We start from the raw sequence: 22348 nt of genomic DNA on the forward strand, positions 1-22348 counted from the left end.
TTCAAACAGAATTTGGGGGTACTGCATGGCTTAAAATCAGGAAAGGTGTGTGTCAGGATTGTATCCTTTCATCATACTTATTCAATCTGTGTGCTGAGCAAATAATCAGAGAAGCTGGGCTATATTAAGAAGAACACAGCATCAGGATTGGAGGAAGACTTATTAACAACCTGTGATATATAGATGATACAACCTTACTTCCTGAAAGCAAAGAGGGCTTGAAGTACTTACTGATGAAGATCAAAGACTACAGTCTTCAATATGGATTTCACTTCAACATATAGAAACCAAAAATCCTCACAACTGGACCAATAAGCAACATGATGATTAATGGAGAACATATTGACATTTTCAAGGATTTCATTTTACCTGGATCCACAATGAACACCCATATAAGCAGCAGTCAAGAAATCAAATGACACATTGCATTGGGCAAACGTACTGCAAAAGACCACTTTAAAGTGTTAAAAAAGCAAAGTTGTCACTTTGAGAACTAAGGTGCACCTGACGCAAGCCATAGTATTTTCAACCACCTCATACGCATGTTAAAGTTGGGCAATGAATAAGGAAGGCTGAAGAAGAATTGACACCTTTGAATTATGGTGTTCTCGAAGAATATTGTCTGTAACATGGGCTACCAGAAGAACGAACAAATCTGTGATGAAAGAAATACAGCCAGAATGCTCCTTAGAAGAAAAGATGGTGAGACTTCTCAAGTACTTTGGACATGTTACCAGGAGGGACCAGTCTCTGGAGAACGGCATAATGCTTGGTAAAGTAGAAGGTCATCGAAAAAGAGGAAGACCCTAAATGAGATGGATTGACACAGTGGCTGCAACAATGGGCTCGAACATGGCAACAATTGTAAGGATGGCGCAGGATCAGGCAGTGTTTCGCTCTGTTGTACTTAAGATCACTATGGTTCGAAAACAACCTGAGGGCACCTAGCCACAAGAACATGGTAATTCTATGTTTAACTTTTTGAGAAATGGCCTGACTGTTCTCCACAGTGACTGTACCATCTTGCTTTCCACCAGCAATGGACAAGGGTTACGGTTTTTTTTTCTGGTAATTGCCATCCTAGTGGGTATGAGGTTATATCTCACTGTGGTTTTGATTTGCATTTTCCTAATGACTAATGCCACCACCAGTCTGTCAATTTGTAATACTGTGAGTGCTTGCGTGTTGCTGTGATGCTGGAAGCTGTGGTACTGGTGTTTCAAATACCAGTGGGGTCTCCCATGGTGGACAGGTTTCAATGGAGCTTCTAGACTAAGAAAGACTAAGAAGAAAGGCCTGGCAATTCCCTTCTAAAAATTAGCCAATGGAAACCTTATGGATCACAACAGAATATTGTCCAAAAAAGTGCTGAAACATGAGCCCCGTAGTTTGGAAGGCATTACACAATGGATGCAAAAATGGACTCAAACATATCAATGATCATTAAGATGGTTCAGGACCAGGCAATGTTTGTTCTGCTCTATGTAAGGTTGCCAGAATCAGAGCCGACTCAATGACAACTAACAGCAATGACTGATGACATTGGTGTCTTTTCATGGCTTCTTTGGCCCCTTGTTTTGGGAAAGCTCCATCTGTGCTGCCCAAGACCAGCTTCATAATATGTGGAGCCCAGTGTAAAATGGGAATGTGAGGCCCCTTGTTTAAAAATTACTAAGAGTGCTGAGATGATGACAGTAGAGCACTGAACCAGGTATGGGCCTGTGTGACGCCACAGGCTGCCCAGCTCTAAGGCTGCCCTACTGCTCCCTCTCCCAGGTCCTCACTGACGGCCAACCCATTAACTGATTGCCGTTGAGTTAGTGAGGCAAATCCATTTTGAAATCACTAATGTGATAATGGTCCGTAACACACAGATTGCGGGGCAATTTTATCAACAGGACTAAGTATTCAATGGAGTAAACTGAGAAAGGCATCATGTTTGGCAAAGTAGAGGGTCATTGAAAAAGAGCAAGACCGGCAATGAGATGGATTGACACAGTGGCTGCAACAATGGGCTCAAGCTAACAACGATTGCGAGGATGGCGCAGGACCGGGCAGGGTTTGGTTCTGTCGTACCCAGGGTCTCTGAGTCGGAACCGACTCAACGGCACCTAACAACAACAAACTGAGATCAGGACTCAATTTCACTTGTGAGAAAGGGACGTGCCACAGAAACTTGTTCAAGTTGACTTCTCTGAAACAGGTAAAGTTTAAACACCTTTTATTTCAAGAAATATTGCTTCCAGGCTTGCCTGAAGCCAGAATTGTTCTATAAAAGTATAACAGAATATTATACAAGATTAAAAAACACAGTATGCTTCCTAATAACTTGAAATTTTTTTTATAAAGGACATCGTTCACGATCATAAATATGTTTATTCTGTCATTCAGCCAATGACACGCACATCTGATAAACAGCTAGTTAATTTCAACATATGTACAGTCTACAATAAAGACTTTCTTAAAGTTATCAAAGATTCAACTATAACAAATTAAATTTTCTTTAAAAGAGTTTACCTTAAATGCTTTAAGAAAACATAATTTACCTATGCATTTGAATTAAAGGAAAATCACTGTTAGGCCAAGAAAGGTAAAAAGAAAACCCAAAGTATACACCTTCTTGGAAAGTTGAATAAGGTACTGATAACTCTCTCAACGAGGTAATCCTTTAGTTGGTATTTAAAAATCTATTACAAAACAAGAATATTTTCAAGAACACGGCTTTTCAGCAATAATTTTGAACTATGCCTTAAAAAACATTAGAACTTGGTGAAAGCCTTAAAAATAATCATACAACACCATGTTATGAAATTAACCTCATATATAGTGTGTTTAAGTTATGAAACATTTGTGAGTTTATTTTATTGAAAAACATTTTTCTGATATAACTTCACAACTAAACTTACTTTTTCTCAAGACTTATGCTTAATAAGCAGGTCATGAAAACAAAATAAAGATGGAAAAAAAAAAAAGTCCTTTTATCCTGTCAAAAAAGTAATCAGAATTAAACGATCTTAAAGATATGATGAATACCTAGAGGTCTGGCACAGGGAAATCAGGCAATCTCAGCTTTGTTTACTCATTTATTTCTTTTTTACTGCCAACATCATTAGCCATGCCTTTCTGCTAATCAATTTTAGCAAGTCGAGGTAAAATGCATGCAATTATTTTCTGGCAAAAGAGTATGTTAAACAATATGGGATCCATATTGTGTGTCGTCCTAGGGGGTCTATTTTACTGTGTCCTACTGAGAACAGTGGGACTGTGACAAACCTGGAAAGAAAAAATAAGACTAACCAAATAGACATGGCATTCAGATCTCAAAGTGCAAAATCACGGAACCAAAACTGATGGCACTGAAAATTCCAGTGGTTGAAAATGAGTCGATACTACGTCACGCAGGCAGTGGAAGTGTGTTGGAAGATTCGCTGATGGTGTCAGGCTTTGGAAATGTAGACCATCACCATCTAGTCTTCTTGATCGGGTAACATTTATATATGCATGCCCCCACAACTTTCAATAGATAATACTGTTTTAGTACCAAACAAAAGAAAATGAAACAAAACCCCTCTTCCTCTCTACTTGTCAAAGATAGTGAATTAAAACAATGAGTCCCTCTGTGCATGTTGCTCACACGTACACTAATTTCTAACATACAAGTGTGTCTAGGATAGCTTGGAATGTTGGTAGCTATTAGTTTTATTAGTTTACCAATAAAAAGTTAAAAAAAATACTGTGTATAAGGTAAGAATTCCATCTAGTCAGAGGAAAGCAGCGAGGAGGCGCTGCCTTCTAGACTCTGTAAGCTCCCCCTGCTGTGATTCTCCTCCACTTTGTTGGACGTCCCTTCCACTGTGCTGGAGTTCCTGTGTGGCTGCACAGTGGACACGTTGATCATCTGATGGACAGAGGTTCCATCAGAGTGCACAGGAAGATATAGCTGATCTTCTAACACGTCTCCTCCTGGACCCCCAGCCTGGTGGAGCTCCTGCTGATGCCTGCTCATGGGCTGCAGAACGGGGCTGGGCTGGAGTGCCTGCTCTGTCATGCTGTTGCCACTGAAATCGTGGTCAAAATGATTGATCTCTTCATGCCCCATCCATTTTTCAGTTTTATGATTTCTCCAGTGTTCAGAATCCAAACGACTAATTTCTGGAATGTCGTTATTCCATTCAAGTTTCCTCTCTGGATTGAATGTTGGTGGGTTCAAATACAGGGTTTTAAGGCTGGCTGGCAAGGTCAAACAAGGAGCTTCCCCACCCACATGAGCTGGGTCTTCATCTGACTCAGCAGAGGCCATCTCCACTGGCACAGGGGGCACAGGAGATACGGCCAGGAACCCATCACTTTGAGCAGTTTTAGTCTGATTTGCTTTATTTTGCCCCTGATGACTGTTCAGCAGTGCAAATACTCTATCTACATCCTTCAAGTAATTAGTCCAGTCCACCAGACTAAGTCTATAGTTTTGTCTGTACTCATAGACACTCTCATTCACACTGTATAGATCCTCCAGGGCTTGCCAATTGGTGTCTGCCAGGAGACTGGGCTGATTAGCCTTCCCATCCATCCCATAACTGTCCTCTGTGAAAAGACAGATGAAGGTGGATCGTTAGTGGAGAAAATATTTCCTACTTATCTGCAAAAGCAATTTACATTGTTTTTACAGATCAAGTCTATTCAAACTATAACACTGAAAAGTATTCCCCCCGTCACCCAGCAATTTGTTACCAAGAAGTGGCCTTAGGTTACAAAAGTGTTTGAACAACAAAATATTGGAAAAGGGATCAAATGCGTAAAAACGTCTATGACTAAGCATGGTTGGTTCTGGAAATGGTGCTGGACTATCAGTCAGAAGGCTAGTGTTTTACTCCTGGCTGTACTCAGGCCGGACCCCTGGTGGTGCAGTAGTTAAGAGCTCAGCTGCTAATCAAAAGGTTGGCTGTTTGAATCCATCAGCCGCCCCTTGGAAATCCTATGGGGCAGTTGTACTCTGTCCTATAGGGTTAGTGTGAGTCAGAATCGACTTGATGGTAACAGGTACTCAAGCCAATTCTCACAGGATGAGATGCTGTGAGTGAGTCTCTCTGTCTTGGTCCCCCATCTGTCAAATGTGGGATTTGTTATGTGATAAAATCTTTACTACGAATAGGGCTGCCAGGTGAATGATGGAGTCCCTGAGCAGCACAAATGGTCAAACGCTCGACTTCTAACTGCATGGTTGGCGAGTCAACCCCCCCCAGAGGCACCTCGGAAGAAAGCCCTGGTGATCTGCTTGTAGTGCAGTTCTATTCTGGATTTGAAAGTATTTCAATGTCACATGCCTAGTAAGATACTGTTATTCTGCATTACCCGGCCCTCTTAAGAATGAGAACAAACTTGAACACAAACTCTTCAAGTCAAATGCTTAGATTCTTTTTTTTTTTGCCCTAAAAGCTCCATACTCTTGAAAAATCAACAGAAGGGTTTTTACAGGGTATAAATCACCATCAGCATCTACACCATGAAGATGACCTCAGTCTTGCAGAAAACACTTTTTCTCTAGTTGCATGCAAATGATCTTTCGAAAGATGTGGCCTAGATTTATGCAGCAAATTACCCACAAAATAATACAGATCAAAAAGAGGAAAAACTAAAACTATATAACACCCACACCTCAGTACAGCTAGAAGACAGAGAATGCTACAATCTTCGAATCACCTGCAAGTAAAAAAAGTTAACACCAAACCCCAGCAGCGCTATGTCTCACAGTTCAGCCAGAAGCTCTGGGAAAACTGCATGGAAGAGACAAGAGGGGAGCGAGGACAGAGCCAAAGGTTGATTTAAAACCACCACTGAAAAGAACGTCAACCTTGAGTATAAAATACAGGAAGAGGTATGGTAAACCCCAACACTGACGGTGAGGAAGGGGCTTACAAGTGTGCAGGATTCAAGGTGGGAGTCTTTGAAAGGCACTGGGGAGAAGCACTCTTGGAAACTGATGGTAAAGGGAAAAGGAAAAAGGGCAAGAAGTTTCAGGTCCTGCAAGGAAAAAAAAGAAAAGAAAAAAAAGAAACAAAAAATGGTAGGACACAAAACCTCTCCTTCTATTACTCTCTTGTTCACTCACTCGCTCACTCACTTGTTCACTCACTCACTCAGTCTCTCATTCACTCACGCACTCACTCTCTCGCTCTCACTCACTCTCTCACTCACATAAAAATGAAAAGAAATTATACTTGATTACACTGACAGAAGAGGATGCTCTTAAACTAGGAATCTTGGAAATACTCCAAATCCATGGAATTAATGAAAGCAGCCTAAATCTTTACAAAATTGTTGTAAAGAAAAACAGAAAGTGAGTATCAAAATCCATCACCTTATGAAAATGTCCCCCCCAAGAGAAACCATAAAGTGAAGAAAATTGCAACACAACACTCCTGACAAACTAAATGTCCTCAGTCCAGTATCCGAGGATGTGAAAACCACCTTAAATCAGAAATCAAAGTATGAACCAAGGACTATATATTCAGCTAAGCTCTCTTTCAAGTATCAAGGCAATAGAAGAAGTTTTAGACATGAAGAATGCAGTGGATACTGTACACACCAGCCCTTGTTGAGAACTCTCAGAGGATGGGCTTCATTCACCCAGAAATGGCTAGGGACACTCTGGCAAAAGAACTCATGGTAAGCATTTCAGGTATTTATTAGATGTAAGAGTGAAACAAAGACAGGGAAAAGGGTAGATCAATACCATACACATTTCACATGACAAAGAAGAAATAAGGCAACTAAAAAAATGGGAGAAGTAGAAAAGCTAAAAGAAAATAAACCCGACCGTTGAGTTGATTCTGACTCATAGCGACCCTATAGGACAGAGGAGAACTGCCCCATAGAGTTTCCAAGGAGTGTCTGATGGATTCGAACTGCCGACCTTTTTGTTAGCAGCTGTAGCTCTTAACCATTATGCCACCAGGGTTTCCGAAAGAAAATAAGCTCACCGAGTATTGTACAGGCAATAGTTGAGAGTCAAAGAATGGTATTATAAACTGGCCAACTATATAATGAAATAAAAGGTTAAGTAAGAAAACAGGGGATTAAGGGCATTAAAAAGGTGTAAGTATAAAGGCAATCGAGAGAAGAAAAATACAAGTCTTCTCAAGTTCCAAAGGACTTTAAAAAAATAAAAAAAGCACCAATCTTCATAACGAAGAAACTATAGAAGATACAAAGAGCACTACAGAGAAACAGAATAACAGAAGATAATACAAGATAAATCAAATGAACTAAAAATAAGTAAGAATATAAAAAACCAAAAACCAAACCCAGTGCCGTCGAGTTGATTCCGACTCATAGCGACCCTATAGGACAGAGTATAACTGCCCCCATAGAGTTTCCAAGGAGCGCCTGGTGGATTCAAACTGCCAACCCTTTGGTTAGTAGCCATAGCACTTAACCACTATGCCACCAGGGTTTCCAGTAAGAATACAGAAGACCTAAATACCACAATAACTAAGGTAGATCTTATGGATACATACTGAACATTAAACTCTGAAAATAGACACTACACCTTTTCAAGTATCTATGGAAGACTGACATAATTTTATCATATATTAGGTAACAAAGCATTAGGAAGTTGCATAAAGTAGAAATATTATAAAACTACACTCTGATACAATTCAATAAAATTTGAAATTAGTAACAGAATAAAAATTAAAAAAAAAATCCTTTCACCTGGAAATTTACAAACCTTCTATTTAACATTTTCTCGGCAAAAATCACATAATTTCTGCAAAATAATGATAATGAAAGCACTGTGTATCAGAACTTCTGTGATACATGTCAAGCAGCACTCAGAAGAAAATTCATAGTCTCACTTTTATGACCAAAAATAAATGAAATGAACCCGAAACTAAAAAAAGCTAAAAAAAAAAAATACAAACCAAAAGAAAGCACAAAAAAAGAACCAATAAGGGTAAAAGCATAAATGAATGAGGTAGACAACAGAAAAGTAATATATCTAATCAGGAAATAAAAATTCTGGTTCTTTGGAAAAAAATAGTAACACAATGGGAGCAAGCCCAAGGAACTTTGAACACAGTACTCTGACCATATCCTCTCATTCTAAAGGCAGAAAGAATTGGAAAATGTACTGAACTCTAGTTAGTTAGTAGGTTTGGTTTGCAGTAGTATGAGTTAGCAATTCTGAAACTGCTTTCTGTGTATTGTAATATTTAATGATTGAGGATAATGGGAACGACATTTCTCACTGTTGGAGAAGGAAGCTATAATATAGAAAGAAGTGTAGAATGAACTTCATGGTGTTGAATTAGGTATCAGTACAAACACATGGTTTTAAACACATCTAGATAGCTATATCCACACCTATCTCTCTATACCCATAGATATAGGAATAGATGGACATATATTTTAGTTACACCCAACAAAAAGGATTAGATGCAAGGACCCCTCAGTAGCAATTTTACACACCTCAAACCCAGATCTTGGTTTCCAAGTGCCATTCTCCACTAAAAGGAACTAGAGTGGTTTTGGTTAAGGACTGATTTCGGATCTGAGGAGGGAAAGTATAAGATAAACCTGGAACCTACTGTTGGAGCAGATGGCAAATGGAGTGCTCAAAAAATGATGGAGACATGTCAAAAGGACACAGAAGCCACCTGAAGGGGCACCTACTGGCCAATTCTGGGATATTTTGAGCATCATCATAAAAAATGACAGCAAAAAATGTTTATCTAATGAATAAATAAGAATCAATAAGTCCATGATGATATAAAAAAAATACACAGGAGAGAGGAACATTTCTTCTTTACAGTAGAATATTACCTAAGAAACGCCCTAGGAATGACAGAGTTGGAAAAATCACCACTTTGCAGCCATTATATTAATGATTTAGGCAAGAATCATAAATGTATGCAAACAGCAGTGGATGACAGTTTCATAAGAAACATGGTATTCACATATCCTGAAAACACCCCCCATAAATTTCTGGCTAATTAAAAAAGGAAAAATTATAATTTTACAGTGGATTAACATAGTGAACACCACCTTATCCAAGTGATCAGAGTTAATACCACCAAACAGATGTCAAGCACCTTCTGATAAGATACGCCAAGGATTCAATGTTACCTTTATGAAATTCTAGCCCGAAATGCACAGCTTCAGTACAACCATGAGGCTCTATCAGACGAACCTCAATGGAGGGACATTTTACAAAATAACTGACCTATAGTCTTCAATAAATCGGGAAAGACAATGCAAAGTTGAGGAGCCTACAAAGACCATTACCGCAATGCATGAGCCTGGGTTGGATCCCAGATCAGAAACAAAGCAAAACTATACATACACATGACTTGATTGGGACAACTGGCAAAGTTTGAATACTGAACATTGATAAGATAATAATATTGTGTCAATGCTGAATTACCTGATTTTGATAAATGTACTACAGTTACGTAAGCGAAAGTTCTTGTTTTTAGGAAATACATACATACAAAGGGGTATGATGGCTGCAAATTAACTCTCAAATGATTCAGGAAAAAATGTGTGTGTGTGCGGAGACAACAAGAAAAAATGATAAATCAACTGTGGTAAAATTCCTAGGTACTACTTTTGCAACCTTCCTGTAAACGTGGAATTATATCAAAATACCAAGTTAAAAAAAATGTATTAGACATTGGAACCTAAATTTCCCATGTGTGTGTCCTGGTTTCTGTCAGTCCGTGGCTCACAAAACGAAACTCTTTTCTTTGACCATTCTGAAGCCCTTTATTCAGAGAGGAAGAGGGTGGATAGATGTGTTTGGGAAAATGAATTTTCAGAGTAAATGTAGATGATTTCAAGCTACAGGTAGTTCTCATCCTGGAAATAGAAAAGTTGTGAAGCCACTAAAGGAAATTTAGGAACACACCAAGGTCTCAAGTTTAGCCACAATTCTCCCTGGATGACACTTGCTTTTATAAAAAAACATGACCAAATAATCACATCACGCTATACTCCACAGATGGGTAACTCAGATATGTATGTGTGAGATTTTAACTCTTCCCAGGGGAGTGTTATAATCAACAACAGCTAACAGTGTCATCAGAGGCAGGAACAATGATTTCTGCAGAGACAGCCTGACTCCTGCCGACTTCTTCAGCCTCTTCCCTTTGGTCTCCCCATGTCACCTCTGCACTAGCCTCAGGGAATCATGCACAATTTCCTGAAAGCCCCAGGATCTCTTTTACCTCAGAGGTTTTTTTTTTTTTATTCTTAGAATGTGTTTCCCTGGCTTCGTCCTCCTAGTCAGCTCTTAGCCTTCAAGATTAAATTTAAGCATCATCCCCTCCACAAAGTCTTTTTCTTCTGTGTTTTGTCAACACTGTGTGAGTCCCTCCATTACAGCATTCATCCGCTAGGCAATTCTGGGTATCTGTGCTCAGTAGGTGAGGCACTGGGTGTTGCATGTGGTTAACACACTTGACTGCTACCAAAAGGTTGGGGGTTCAAGTCCCCCCAGAGGTACCATGGAAGAGAGGTCTGGAAATCTACCTATGAAAAATTGGTCACTGAAAATCCTATGGGACACAGTTCTACTTTGACACACATGGGGTTGCAAGTAGTTGGAATCAACTCAATGGCAACTGGTATACTGGTTGCTGTTAGGGGCCGTCTACTCAGCGCCGACTCACAGCTAGCCTAGGTACTACAGAATGAAACACTGCCCAGTCCTTCACCATGCGTACATTTGTTGCTATGCTTAAGCCCATTGTTGCAACTGCTGTGTCAATCCATCTCGTTGAGGGTCTTCCTCTTTTTTGCTGACCTTGTACTCTATCAAGCATGATGTCCTTCTCCAGGGACTGATCCCTCCTGAAAACATGTCCAAAGTATGTTAGATGCAGTCTCATCATCCTTGCTTCTAAGGAGCATTCTGGTTGTACTTCTTCCAAGACAGATTTGTTCGTTCTTTTGACAGTCCATGGTATATTTAATATTCTTTGCCAACACCACAATTCAAAGGCGTCAATTCTTCTCCAGTCTTCCTTATTCATCGTTCAGCTTTTGCATAAATAAGATGTGATTGAAAATATCATGGCTTGGTCAGGCGCGCCTTAGTCTTCAAGGTGATATCTTCGCTTGTCAACACTTTAAATAGTTCTTTTGCAACAGATCTGCCCAACAAAATGCATCTCTTGATTTCTTGACTGCTGCTTCCATGGGTATTGATTGTGGATCCAAGTAAATGAAATCCTTGACAAATTCAATCTTTTCTTTATGTTGAGGTGTAATCCGTTCTGAAGGCTGTGGTCTTTGATCTTCATCAGTATTTCAAGTCCTCTTCACTTTCAGCAAGCAAGGTTGTGTCATCTGCATAATGCAGGTTGTTTATGAGTCTTCCTCTAGTCCTGATGCCCTGTTCTTGATACAGTCTGGCCTCTCGGATTGTCTGCTCAGCATACAGATTGAACAGGTATGGTGAAAGTATACAACCCTGACACGCACATTTCCTGACTTTAAACCATGTGGTATCCCCTTGTTCTGTATGAACATCTGCCCCTTGATCTATGTACAGGTTTCTCATGAGCACAATTAAGTGTTCTGGAATACCCATTCTTCGAAATGTTATCCAAAATTTGTTATAATCCACACAGTTGAATGCCTTTGCATAGTCAATAAAATGCAGGTAAACATCTTTCTTGTATTCTCTGCTTTCAGTCAGGCTCCATCTGACATCAGCAGTGATATCCCTGGTTCCACATCCTCTTCTGAATCCGGCCTGAATTTCTGGCAGTTCCCTGTTGATATACTGCAGTAGCTGCTTTTGAATAATCTTCAGCAAAATTTTACTTGCATGTGATATTAATGATATTGTTCAATAATTTCTGCATTTGATTGGATCACCTTTCTTGGCAATAGGTATAAATATGGATCTCTTCCAGTCAGTTGGCCAGGTAGCTGTCTTCCAAATCTCCTGGCATAGATGAGTGCGGTTTGTTGAAACATCTCAATTGATATTCTGTCTGTTCCTGAAGCTTTGTTTTTCGTCAATCCCTTCAGTGCAGCCTGGGCTTCTTCCTTCAGTACCATCAGTTCCTGATCATATGCCACCTACGGAAAGGGTTGAATGTCAACCAATTCTTTTTGGTATAATGGCTCCATATACTCTTTCCACCTTCTTTTGATGCTTCCTGTGTCATTTAATATTTTCCCCACGGAATCCTTCACTGTTGCAACTCGAGGCTTGAATTTTTTCTTCAGTTCTTTCAGTTTGAGAAATGCTGAGCATGTTCTTCCCTTTTGGTTTTCAATCTCCAGCTCTTTGCATATGTCATTATAATGCTTTACTTTGTCTTCTTGAGCCACCCTTTGAAATCTTCTCTTCAGTTCTTTTACTTCATCATTTCTTCCTTTTGCTTTAGCTACTCGATGTTTAAGAGCAAGTTTCAGAGTCTTTTCTGACATCCGTTTTGGTCTTTTTTTTCCTTGTCCGTTTAATATCTTTTGCTTTCTTCATGGATGATGTTCTTGACGTCATTCTACAACTCGTCTGGTCTTCGGTCATCAGTGTTCAACATATCAAATATACTCTAAATTCAGGTGGGATATACTTAAGGTGGTATTTTGGCTCTAGTCGACTTGTTCTAATTTTCTCAGTTTCAACTTGAACTTGCATAGGAGAAATTGATGATCTGTTCCACAGTTGGCCCCTGGCCTTGTTCTGACTGATATTGAGCTCTTCCATCGTCTCTTACGGTCAACGTGTACAGTTGCCATTTATGTTGATGGAAAAAGGTATTTGCAATGAAGAAGTCATTGGTCTTGCAGAATTCTATAATGTGATCGCCAGCATCATTTCTATCATCAAGGCCATATTTTCCAACTACTGATCCTTCTTCTTTGTTTCCAACTTTTGCATTCCAGTCACCAGTAATAATCAATGCATCCTGATTGCATGTTTGATCAATTTCAGACTGCAGAAGCTGATAAAAATCTTCAATTTCTTCATCTGTGGCCTTAGTGGTTAGTGTGTAAATCTGAATAATAGTTGGTGTCACAGATTGAACTATGTCCCCCCAAAAATGTGTATCAACTTGGTTAGGCCATGATTTCCAATATTGTGTGGTTGTCTTCCATTTTGTGATTGTATTCTTATGTTAAGAGGGTTAGGGTGAGATTGTAACACCACCCTTACTCAGGTCACCTTCCTGATCCAATGTGAAGGGAGTTTCCCTGGGGTGTGGCCTGCACCACCTTTTATCTCTTACAAGATAAAAAGAAAGAAAAGCAAGCAGAGTTGGGGGACCTCATACCACCAAGAAAGCAGCACTAGGAGCAGAGTGCATCCTTTGGACCTGAGGTTCCTGTGCTGAGATGCTCCCAGACCAAGGGAAGACTGATGACAAAGACCTTTCTCTAGAGCCAACAGAGAAAGCCTTCCCTTGGAGCCGGTGCCCTGAATTCGGACTTCTTGCCTACTGGACTCTGAGAGAACAAACTTCTCTTTGTTAAAGCCATCCACTTGTGGTATTTCTGTTATAGCAGCCCTAGATGACTAAGACAGTTGGATTAACTGATTGTCCTTGTAGTATAGATCTTGAAATGTTCTATAATGACAATAAATGCAATGCCATTCATTTTCAAGTTGTCATTTCCTGCATAGTAGACCATATGATTGTCCAATTCAGAATGACCAACACCAGTCCATTTCAGCTCACTAATGCCTAGGATATTGATGTTTATGCATTCCATTCCATTTTTGATGATTTCCAATTTTCCTAGATTCACGCTTTGTACATTCCAGGTTCCGATTATTAATGGATGTTTGCAGCTGTTTCTTCTCATTTTGAGTCATGCCACATCAGCTAATGAAGGTCCCGAAAGCTTGACTCCATCCACATCATTAACTTCGACTCTACTTTGAGGAGGCAGCTCTTCCCCAGTCGTCTTTTGAGTGCCTTCCAACTCGGGAAGGGGGGGAGCTCATCTTCTGGCACTATATCAGACAGTGTTCTGCTGCTATTTGTAAGGTTTTCACTGGGTAATTCTTTTCAGAAGTAGACTGCCAGGTCCTTCTTTCTAGTCTGTCTTAGTCTGGAAGCTCAGCTGAAACCTGGCCTCCATGGGTGACCCTGTTGGTATCTGAATACTGGTGGCATAGCTTCCTGCATCACAGTGACACGTAAGCCCCCGCAGTATGACAAACTGACAGACACGTGGGGGGTGTACTGGTTAGGTGTCTATAATTTCAAGAAGCAAATACTAGGTCAATGAGAAAATTATAAAACATTGCTATTTTTTTGATTGTTTTTACCTAGTAGGGTATTTTAGTAATACAGGTATTCTCCTCCAAGTTTTACTTTTGAGAGTACTAATTTAATTTTCAAAATTGAGAGAGCCTAAACAGAGTGCCTGCTCTAATCCATCAGTTTTTTTTTCTCCTAAGCCCTTCCATGTTTTTCTGTGCTCTCTATTTTTCTGAAGGCACAGGTTTTCAATATTTGGGACCAAATTAGTGTACATTTTGGGTGATTTTCATTCTGCTTCCAACACAGCATGCTTTACCTTGTAATGGAATTTGATTTCATTACAGAAACTCTGAATTTGGTGTTCCGCATAATAACCAAAAGCCAACCATAAATACCTATTTACAGGCATTTGCTATGTGTAGAAGGTTATGAATTTCTAACCTAAATAATTTTATTGATGAATTGCAAGAACAGCTATATATTCTACAAATAAAAGGCAATGATGTTCAACTAAGAAGGTAGTGCTTCTTAGAATTTGTAAGATGTATCACTTATGTATAGATGAATAACGTTGTAAAGTCAGAGGCTGCCTACCTGCTTATTGGTAAATACGTATAACCTTCCCTCTTTTTGAATACTTAAAAAATTACTTAATTAGTAATACAAGTTCGGTTGCTGTTGAGGTGACCCCGTGTGTGTCAGAAAGAAACTGTGCTCCGTAGGGTTTTCGACAGCTGATTTCCAGAAGTAGATCGTCAAGTCTTCCTTCTGAGGCACCTCTGGGTGGACTTAAAACTTTCAGTTAGCAGCCGAACTTAATAACGGTTACACCCCCCCAGGGATAAAAACTGTTAATTTTATTAACAATTAACAACATGGAGCCCTGGTGGCACAGTGCTTAAGAGCTCAGCTGCTAACCTAGAGGCTGACAGTTGCTCCTTGAAAACATTATGGGGCAGTTAGTTCTACTCGGTCCCATAGTGTTGTTATGAGTTGAAACCGACTCGACGGCACGTAACAACAACATAAAGGCAAATGTCTTTCGAAATTCCAGGGATCTTTAATTTTTCTCTCACTATTCAAATTTATTATCAAACATCAATTATACAATAACATTTATTCAGGGTTTATTTTATGCTATGCACTTTTCAGGTATTATCTCATGTAATCCTATGTAAGGCCTATGTATTATTATCACTTTTATATATATGCAAAAACTAAATAACAAAGAGGTTAAATAAATTACCCAAGAGAATCAAAAGCACATGCTAGAACCAGACTGTCTGGGTTTGAGTCCTTTTTCCACCGATCATCAGCTGTATAATCTTAGGAAAATCACTTAATTTCTCTGTGACTAATTTCCTCATCTGTAAATTGGGGATAATGATAGTACTGACCTCACAAAGTTATTATATAGTGAGAGTTAAATGAGTGAAGGTATTTAGAGCTTTTAGAAAAGCGTTGGAACATAGTAAGTCCTATAATGATGCTGGCAAATGGTCCTGAAATTGGGAAATGAGGGAGCCCAATCCGACCCCAAAAGTCATTCTCATAATTATTCATGTCACGTAATAGGATCAACCCAAATCCTTTCATATTATTTTCCCCAATTTAAAGCCCTTGAATGTCTCCCTATTGCTGTCCAAATAAAGATCAAAGCATTTGAGGTGGCATTTAGCTAGGGTGACCATACTTCCAGGTTTACCTGGGACCATCCCAGTTTATGTCTGATGTGCGGGCATCCTATCCACTTTAGAGTTTGTCCAAGATTTTTGGAATTTTAGTTTCAAAAGTAGTTTTGAAGATAACTATTTTATAGATTTGCCAGTAAATAAAAAACCAGTTAATTGGTTAGAAAATACGTATATATTAAAATTTATACAATTTTAAATTTTTTAGTGCCCCTTTCCATGGTCAAAAGTGTCCTCACTTGGAAGATAAATTTTATGGTCCTCCCTACATCTAACATTGCTTATAAAATAGGCTCTGTTTACCTCTTGGGCTCACCTTTATCTCCTCCTTCCCTCTTGTTGTTGTTAGGTACTGTCGAGTCGGTTTTGACTCAGCAACTCCACGTACAGCAGAACGAAACACTGCCCAGTCCCGTCCCACACTGACAATCATTGCTATGTTTGAGCCCATTGTTGCAGCCACTGTGTGATCCGCCTTTTTGAGGGTTGTGATCCTTAAGGTTGTGTGTCAACTTGGCCTGGCCATGATTCTCTGTGGTTTGGCAGTTATGACATAGCTTGGCAGTCGTATAATCATGTGATCACCTCCATGATGAGATCCGCTGTGAGCAGTCAACAAGCTGAAAGGGAGTTTCCTTGGGGAAACTAATATAAGTGGACTTCCTGGCAAGCCTCAGGGGCTTTTGCTTGCACTGGATCCTGCAGCTGGCTCCTGCTCGTCTGATCTCCAGTTCTTGGGACTTGAGCTAGCAGCTTACCTGCCATCTTGCCTGCTGATCTTGGGATTCTTCAGTCTTCACAGCCTGTGAGCCAGAGCCCTGTTGTCTGACTTGTGCATCTTGAATTCACCAGCCCCTATGGCTATGTGAATCAAGAGAAGCCTCTAGCCTGAGCCATGGACTTGGGGCATTCCAGCCTCTACAACCTCTTGAGCCATTTCCTTAATACAAATCTCTCTATATATGTTTATACACTTTACTGGTTTTGCTTCTCTAGAGAACCCAGCCTAAGAAAAGCGTCTTCTTTTTTTGCTGACCCTCTTCTTTACCAAGCATGATGTCCTTCTCCAAGGACTGGTCCCTCCTGATAACATATCCAAAGTATGTAAGAGGAAGTTTCACCATTCTACCTTCTAAGGATTATTCTGGCTGTCCTTCTTCCAATACAGATTTTTTCATTCTTCTGGCAGTCCAAGGTACATTCAATGTTCTTCACCAACACCATAATTCAAAGGCATCGATTCTTCTTCCGTCTTCCTTATTCACTGCCCAGAATTTACATGCATATGAGGCGACTGAAAATTACCATGGCTTGGGTCAGGTGCACCTTAGTTTTCCAACTGATATCTTTGCTTTTTAATACTTTAAAGAGGTCTTTTGCAGCAGATTTGCCCAATGCAATACATCATTTCATTTGTCGACTGCTGCTTCCATGGACATTGTTTGTGGATTCAAGTAAAATGATATCCTTGAAAACTTCAATACTTTCTCCATTTATCATGATATTGCTATTGGTCTGGTTGTGAGTGAGGCTTTTTGTTTTCTTTATGTTGAGGTGTAATCCATATTAAAGGCTGTAGTCTTTGATCTTAATCAGTAAGTCCTCTTCACTTGCACAAGCAAGGTTGTGTCATCTGCCTATTGCAGGTTATTATCAGCCTTCCTCCAGTCCATCTTCATATAGTCTATCTTCTTGGATTATCTGCTCAGCATACAGACTGAATTGTTGTTGTTTAAGTGCTGTTGAATTGGTTCCAACTCATAGCAACCTATAGGACAGAGTAGAACTGCCCCATGGGGTTTCCGAGGAGCGGCTGGTAGATTTGAATCGCCGACCTTTTGGCTAGCAGCTAAACTCTTAAACACTATGCCACCAGGGTTCCACAGATTGAATAAGTATGGTGAAAGGATATAAACCTGATGCACACCTTTCCTGATTTTAAATCACACAGTATCCCCTTGTTCTGTTTGAAGGTCTGCCTCTTGGTCTATGTGTAGGTTCCACATAAGCACAATTAAGTGTTCTGGAATTCCTATGCTTAAAAATACTATCCTTTCTTTGTACTCTCATTGAAATGATCACAGTCCCCTAAGCTGATCTTGCTTTTGCAAGAGCTGCCCCTCTGGCTGAACTCACATTCTTCCTTCACTATCCTGTGTCTGGGCCATTCCTCTGTTTCCTTCAGGTTGTAGCACACATCAACTCCTTGGGAAGTTTCCCTTAATTCCTTGAGGTTAGGTAGGCGCCCTTCCATCCACACGATCCTACAGCACCAAGTGTTCCCCCTGTCAAGGCACCTTCATATTCTATTATAACACTTGACTGTAATCTCTCGAAGGCTGCACCTGGTAGATGGTCACCTTAGTGCAATCATTATTTGTTGAATGGATGAATGAAGATTCCTTTTTACCTCTCCCCTCCTCTTCAATTATCAGAACGTAAATTTCATTCTTCAGTTTGGGGAAGATATTAAGAGTTCTGCAAATGCTATGCTGTAGCTTCTTCTTCTGTGGCACAAGAAATGAGACCTTGGAATGGAATCTTATTGGAAAAGGGGGAAAAGGTTATGGACATTCTCTGGGAGCTTAGGGTAACCTGAGCCCTGGCTCTGACCCTGCTGATGAGGGACCAGTGTGAGTAAAGAAAAATGTGCCCCCACCAAGACACATGGCTTGTCTGGCAGTGTTTCTGCTGCATTTGGTGCCTACTTGCTGCTCAATGGAGCCCTGGCGGCACAATGGTTAAGAGCTCAGCTGCTAAACAAAAGGTTGGCAGTTCTAATCCACCAGCTGCTCCTTGGAAACCCTGTGGGGTAGTTCTGCTCTGTCCTATAGGGTCGTTATGAGTTGGAAGCAACTTGACAGCAACAGGTTTGGTGTGGTTTTGGTTTTACGGCTCAACATTATCTCCCTCGTGCAGGGTGCCGCCACACAAATGCACGCAGCGGCCCCAACTCTGACACAGATCCTATCAACCCTGACTTTAAGTCCTCTCATCGCCTTGACCCCTTTGAGAACCCTGACTCTGACCCTTTTCTTGGTAAAGCACGTTCAAGAGAAAATCTATAGTGCTGGCAAGGCAGCTTAAAGAGAAAATGAAGCCCCTGAGGTATACCAAAGAGGAGAGAACGACAAAAGCTTCCTAGCAACAACACACTGCAGGGCACTGAGGTTTTTTCTTTTCATCTCAAGAGGCCTGGGCTGCACAGAGAATGGACTTGTGCTTAACTCTTGGTTGCTCCTGGATTATAATGGAGATGGCGGTTGTACTGATGAATATCTCTGTCATGGATTGAATTGTATCACTCCCAAAATATGTGTCAATTTGGTTGGGCTATGATTCCCAGTATTGTGTGGTTGTCCTCCATTTTGTGATTGTAATTTTATGTTAAGAGGATTAGGATGGAATTGTAACACCACCCTTACTGAGGTCACCTCCCCGATCCAGTGTAAAGAGAGTTTCCCTGAGGCGTGGCCTGTACCATGTTTTATCTCTCAAGAGATAAAAGGAAAACGGAAGCTAGCAGAGAGTGGGGGACCTCATACCACCAAGAAAGCAGCACCAGGAGCAGAGCGTGTCCTTTGGACATGGGGTCCCTATGCCTGAGAAGCTTCTTGATCAGGGGAAGACTGAGGACAAGGACCTTCCTCCAGAGGCGACAGAGACAGAAAGCCTTCCCCTGGAGCCAACGCCCTGAATTTGGACTTGTAACCTACTAGGCTGTGAGAAAATAAATTTCTCTTTGTTAAAGCCATCCACTTGCAGTAATGCTGTTATAGCAGCATTAGATGACTAAGACAATCTCCTTTTGTCTTTCTGAAAAAATATAGTAATCTTCCTTGGAATTAGGATATTGCTTATCATTTCCTTTCACATACTGTTACATTCATCTAAATGTTTTACATGCCGTATTATACTTTACTAACAATACTAATATTTGGGCCTGTTACATGCCAGACTCTGTTCTAAGCATGCTCAACAGCAAGGTTGGGATTTGAACCACAGCAATCTGGCTCCAGTATCCATGCTGTTAACCCCAGCACCGTACAGCCTCTCACACCCAGCTGTGTCACCCACATCCATACAAGACACAAACCATTGCTATTATGGAGAGACGAGCCAACACAGCAAAAGCAATGTGGATGGAGACAGAGTGGGGTGCAGTGTGGTCAGCTGGCCTGCAGGGCTTAGAGCAAAAGGGCCGGGAAGCAGCCCTGCCAGTCTCAGGCTGCCAAGGACTGGTTGCCAGCTCCACAGAACCCTTAGACACACAGCTGCGGCTGCCAGGAGCTCTCCTGGGACATCAAAGAGCAGCAGCATCAGCTTTCACGTGTAATGGGAAAATAAACACCCCATCAACCTGTTGATCGGATGTCATCTTGCAACACAGTTGGAAATGATTGCTTTCAACTCAAGCCAAAATTATTTCCTGAGTCATGGGTGCCACTGTCTGAGCTGTTCATTTACTGAGCTTGTCCTAACTGGAAACTGACCAGTGTGAGTAAGCACAGGCGTTCTAGCTGCCCCCGCCTGTGCATATGCCAAGGCAAGAAGGAGAAGAAGGAAACGAGCAGGGATCAACTCACTTCTTGAAGACTTTCTCGGCAAGACTAAAGATTAATTTTTGGAAAAAACAAAAATTAAATTTAAAAACATTTAAATCATCAATTGTATGCAAAATAAATTTTCTGTAAAATTCTGTTAACTTTCCAAATGTCAAATTCTTCAGTTTGGTTGTTATCATTTCTCTCAAGGTGTTTTGTAATCAAATTTCATGATAAAAAATTCAGTTTAATTAACTTTTTTTAAAAAATAAAAATCTTTAAGAATTGTTATTGTGTGCTGTTGAGCCAATTCAGCTCACAATGACCCTATAGGACAGAGTAGAACTGTCCCATAGGGTTTCTAAGGAGCAGCTGGTGGATTTGAACTGCTCACCCTTTGGTTAGCAGCCTGAACTCTTAATCACCTGGCCACCAAGGCTGCCTTTAAGAATTAAAACTTCTAAGATCCCTTACGTGGTGACAGTAGGGCTTTGTATGGTAAACATCATAGGGAGATACAAGGTCTTTTCAGTAGTTAGTTCAACACATAAAATGGATTGTTCTGGATCTGTTCCTTTTCAATCCAACATGATTCAACAACCAGGTAAGACCACATCAGACACTGTGTTTGGCTGTCCAGTGAGTTTCCAAGTATGACTAGGCAAATGCTCTCTTAGAAAATCCGTCACATGATTCTCCTGCTTGTGACATGGATATGAAATGAACAATGGCTTGCTTCATGGGTTATGAAATGGTCTGAAAATGCCAGCAATTTTGAGTTATAAGGTATCCTTAGATTTGTCCTTTGGTAAGGAATTTAGGCTGGGGCAATGAACTGCCCTCTCAACAGTGAAATCAGAGACGGTAGCTCAGGAGACCAGAGGAGGTGGCAGAGGGGTGAACGGGGAGACCTGTAACAGCAATAACTTGTTCTTCTGGAGATATCAATATGTTTGGAGCCAATGAAGTCCATTCTTTGATGGGATTTTTCTTCCCAAGTGGATATGCATGAACTAGGGCAGGCGCCAACACCTCTCGGCCCTCAGGATTCCTGCAGCAGACAGTCCCCACCTGCTGCCCAAGGCCTATTTCTGAGATCGCTGAAGTCTAGGCTCTGAAAATTAGCAAGGGCTAATGTTGCCGGAAACCCTGGTGGTGTAGTGGTTAAGTGCTACGCTGCTAACCAAAGGGTCGGCAGTTCGAATCTTCCAGGTGCTCCTTGGAAACTCTATGGGGCAGTTCTACTCTGTCCTATAGGGTTGCTATGAGTCGGAATCGACTCGACAGCACTGGGTTTGTTTTTTTTTCGGCTTAATGTTGCCAGGGAAACCCTGGTGACTAGTGATTAAGTACTACGGCTGCTAACAAAAAGGTCGGCACTTCAAATCCACCAGACGCTCCTTGGAAACTCTATGGAGGCAGTTCTACTCTGTCTGATAGGGTCTATGAGTCGGAATTGACTCGATGGCAATGGGTTTGGTTTATTTTTTTTAATGTTGCCAGGTGACCAAGTGACCTGTCTGTCAAAGGTTGTCGTAATGTCGTGGTTTGCACGTTGTTATGATGTTGAAAGCAATTCTATTGCCATTGCAAATACCAGTGGGGTCACCAGAGCGGGTTTGGCAGAGCCTCCAGATCTACTAGGCTAGGAAGAAAGGCCTAGCGATGTACTTTCTGAAAATTACCCACTGAAAACCCTGTGGATCACAACAGAATATTGTTCAGTATAGTGCTGGAAGATGAGCCCTCTAGGTTGGGAGGCACTCAAAATACACAGTGGCCACCACAATAGACTTGGGCATACCAATGATTGTGAAGATGACGTAGGACCAGGCAATGTTTTCTTCAGGTGTACATGGGGTCGCCATGATTTGGAGCTGGCTCAATG

At 40.8% G+C, this 22348-nt stretch overlaps 1 protein-coding gene across 5 annotated transcripts in view; it reads right to left on the reverse strand.

Annotated features, from left to right (window-relative positions):
• Positions 1 to 2808: 2808 nt before the first annotated feature.
• The window catches only part of SULF1 (sulfatase 1), a 224025-nt gene continuing 204485 nt past the window's right edge, over positions 2809 to 22348 (reverse strand). For 3 of the 5 annotated variants that reach the window (XM_049853529.1, XM_049853531.1, XM_049853530.1), the window contains one exon: positions 2814 to 4581. In XM_049853529.1, the coding sequence (XP_049709486.1) occupies positions 3758 to 4581 (824 nt within the window). In that variant the 3' untranslated portion in view covers positions 2814 to 3757. Of the gene's footprint in view, positions 4582 to 22348 lie in introns of all 5 variants that reach the window. The other 2 variants (XM_049853532.1, XM_049853533.1) reach the window with 2 other exon arrangements.

This window comes from Elephas maximus, chromosome 15, assembly GCF_024166365.1.
Source record: "Elephas maximus indicus isolate mEleMax1 chromosome 15, mEleMax1 primary haplotype, whole genome shotgun sequence".
In the NCBI taxonomy this organism is placed as follows: Eukaryota; Metazoa; Chordata; class Mammalia; order Proboscidea; family Elephantidae; genus Elephas; species Elephas maximus.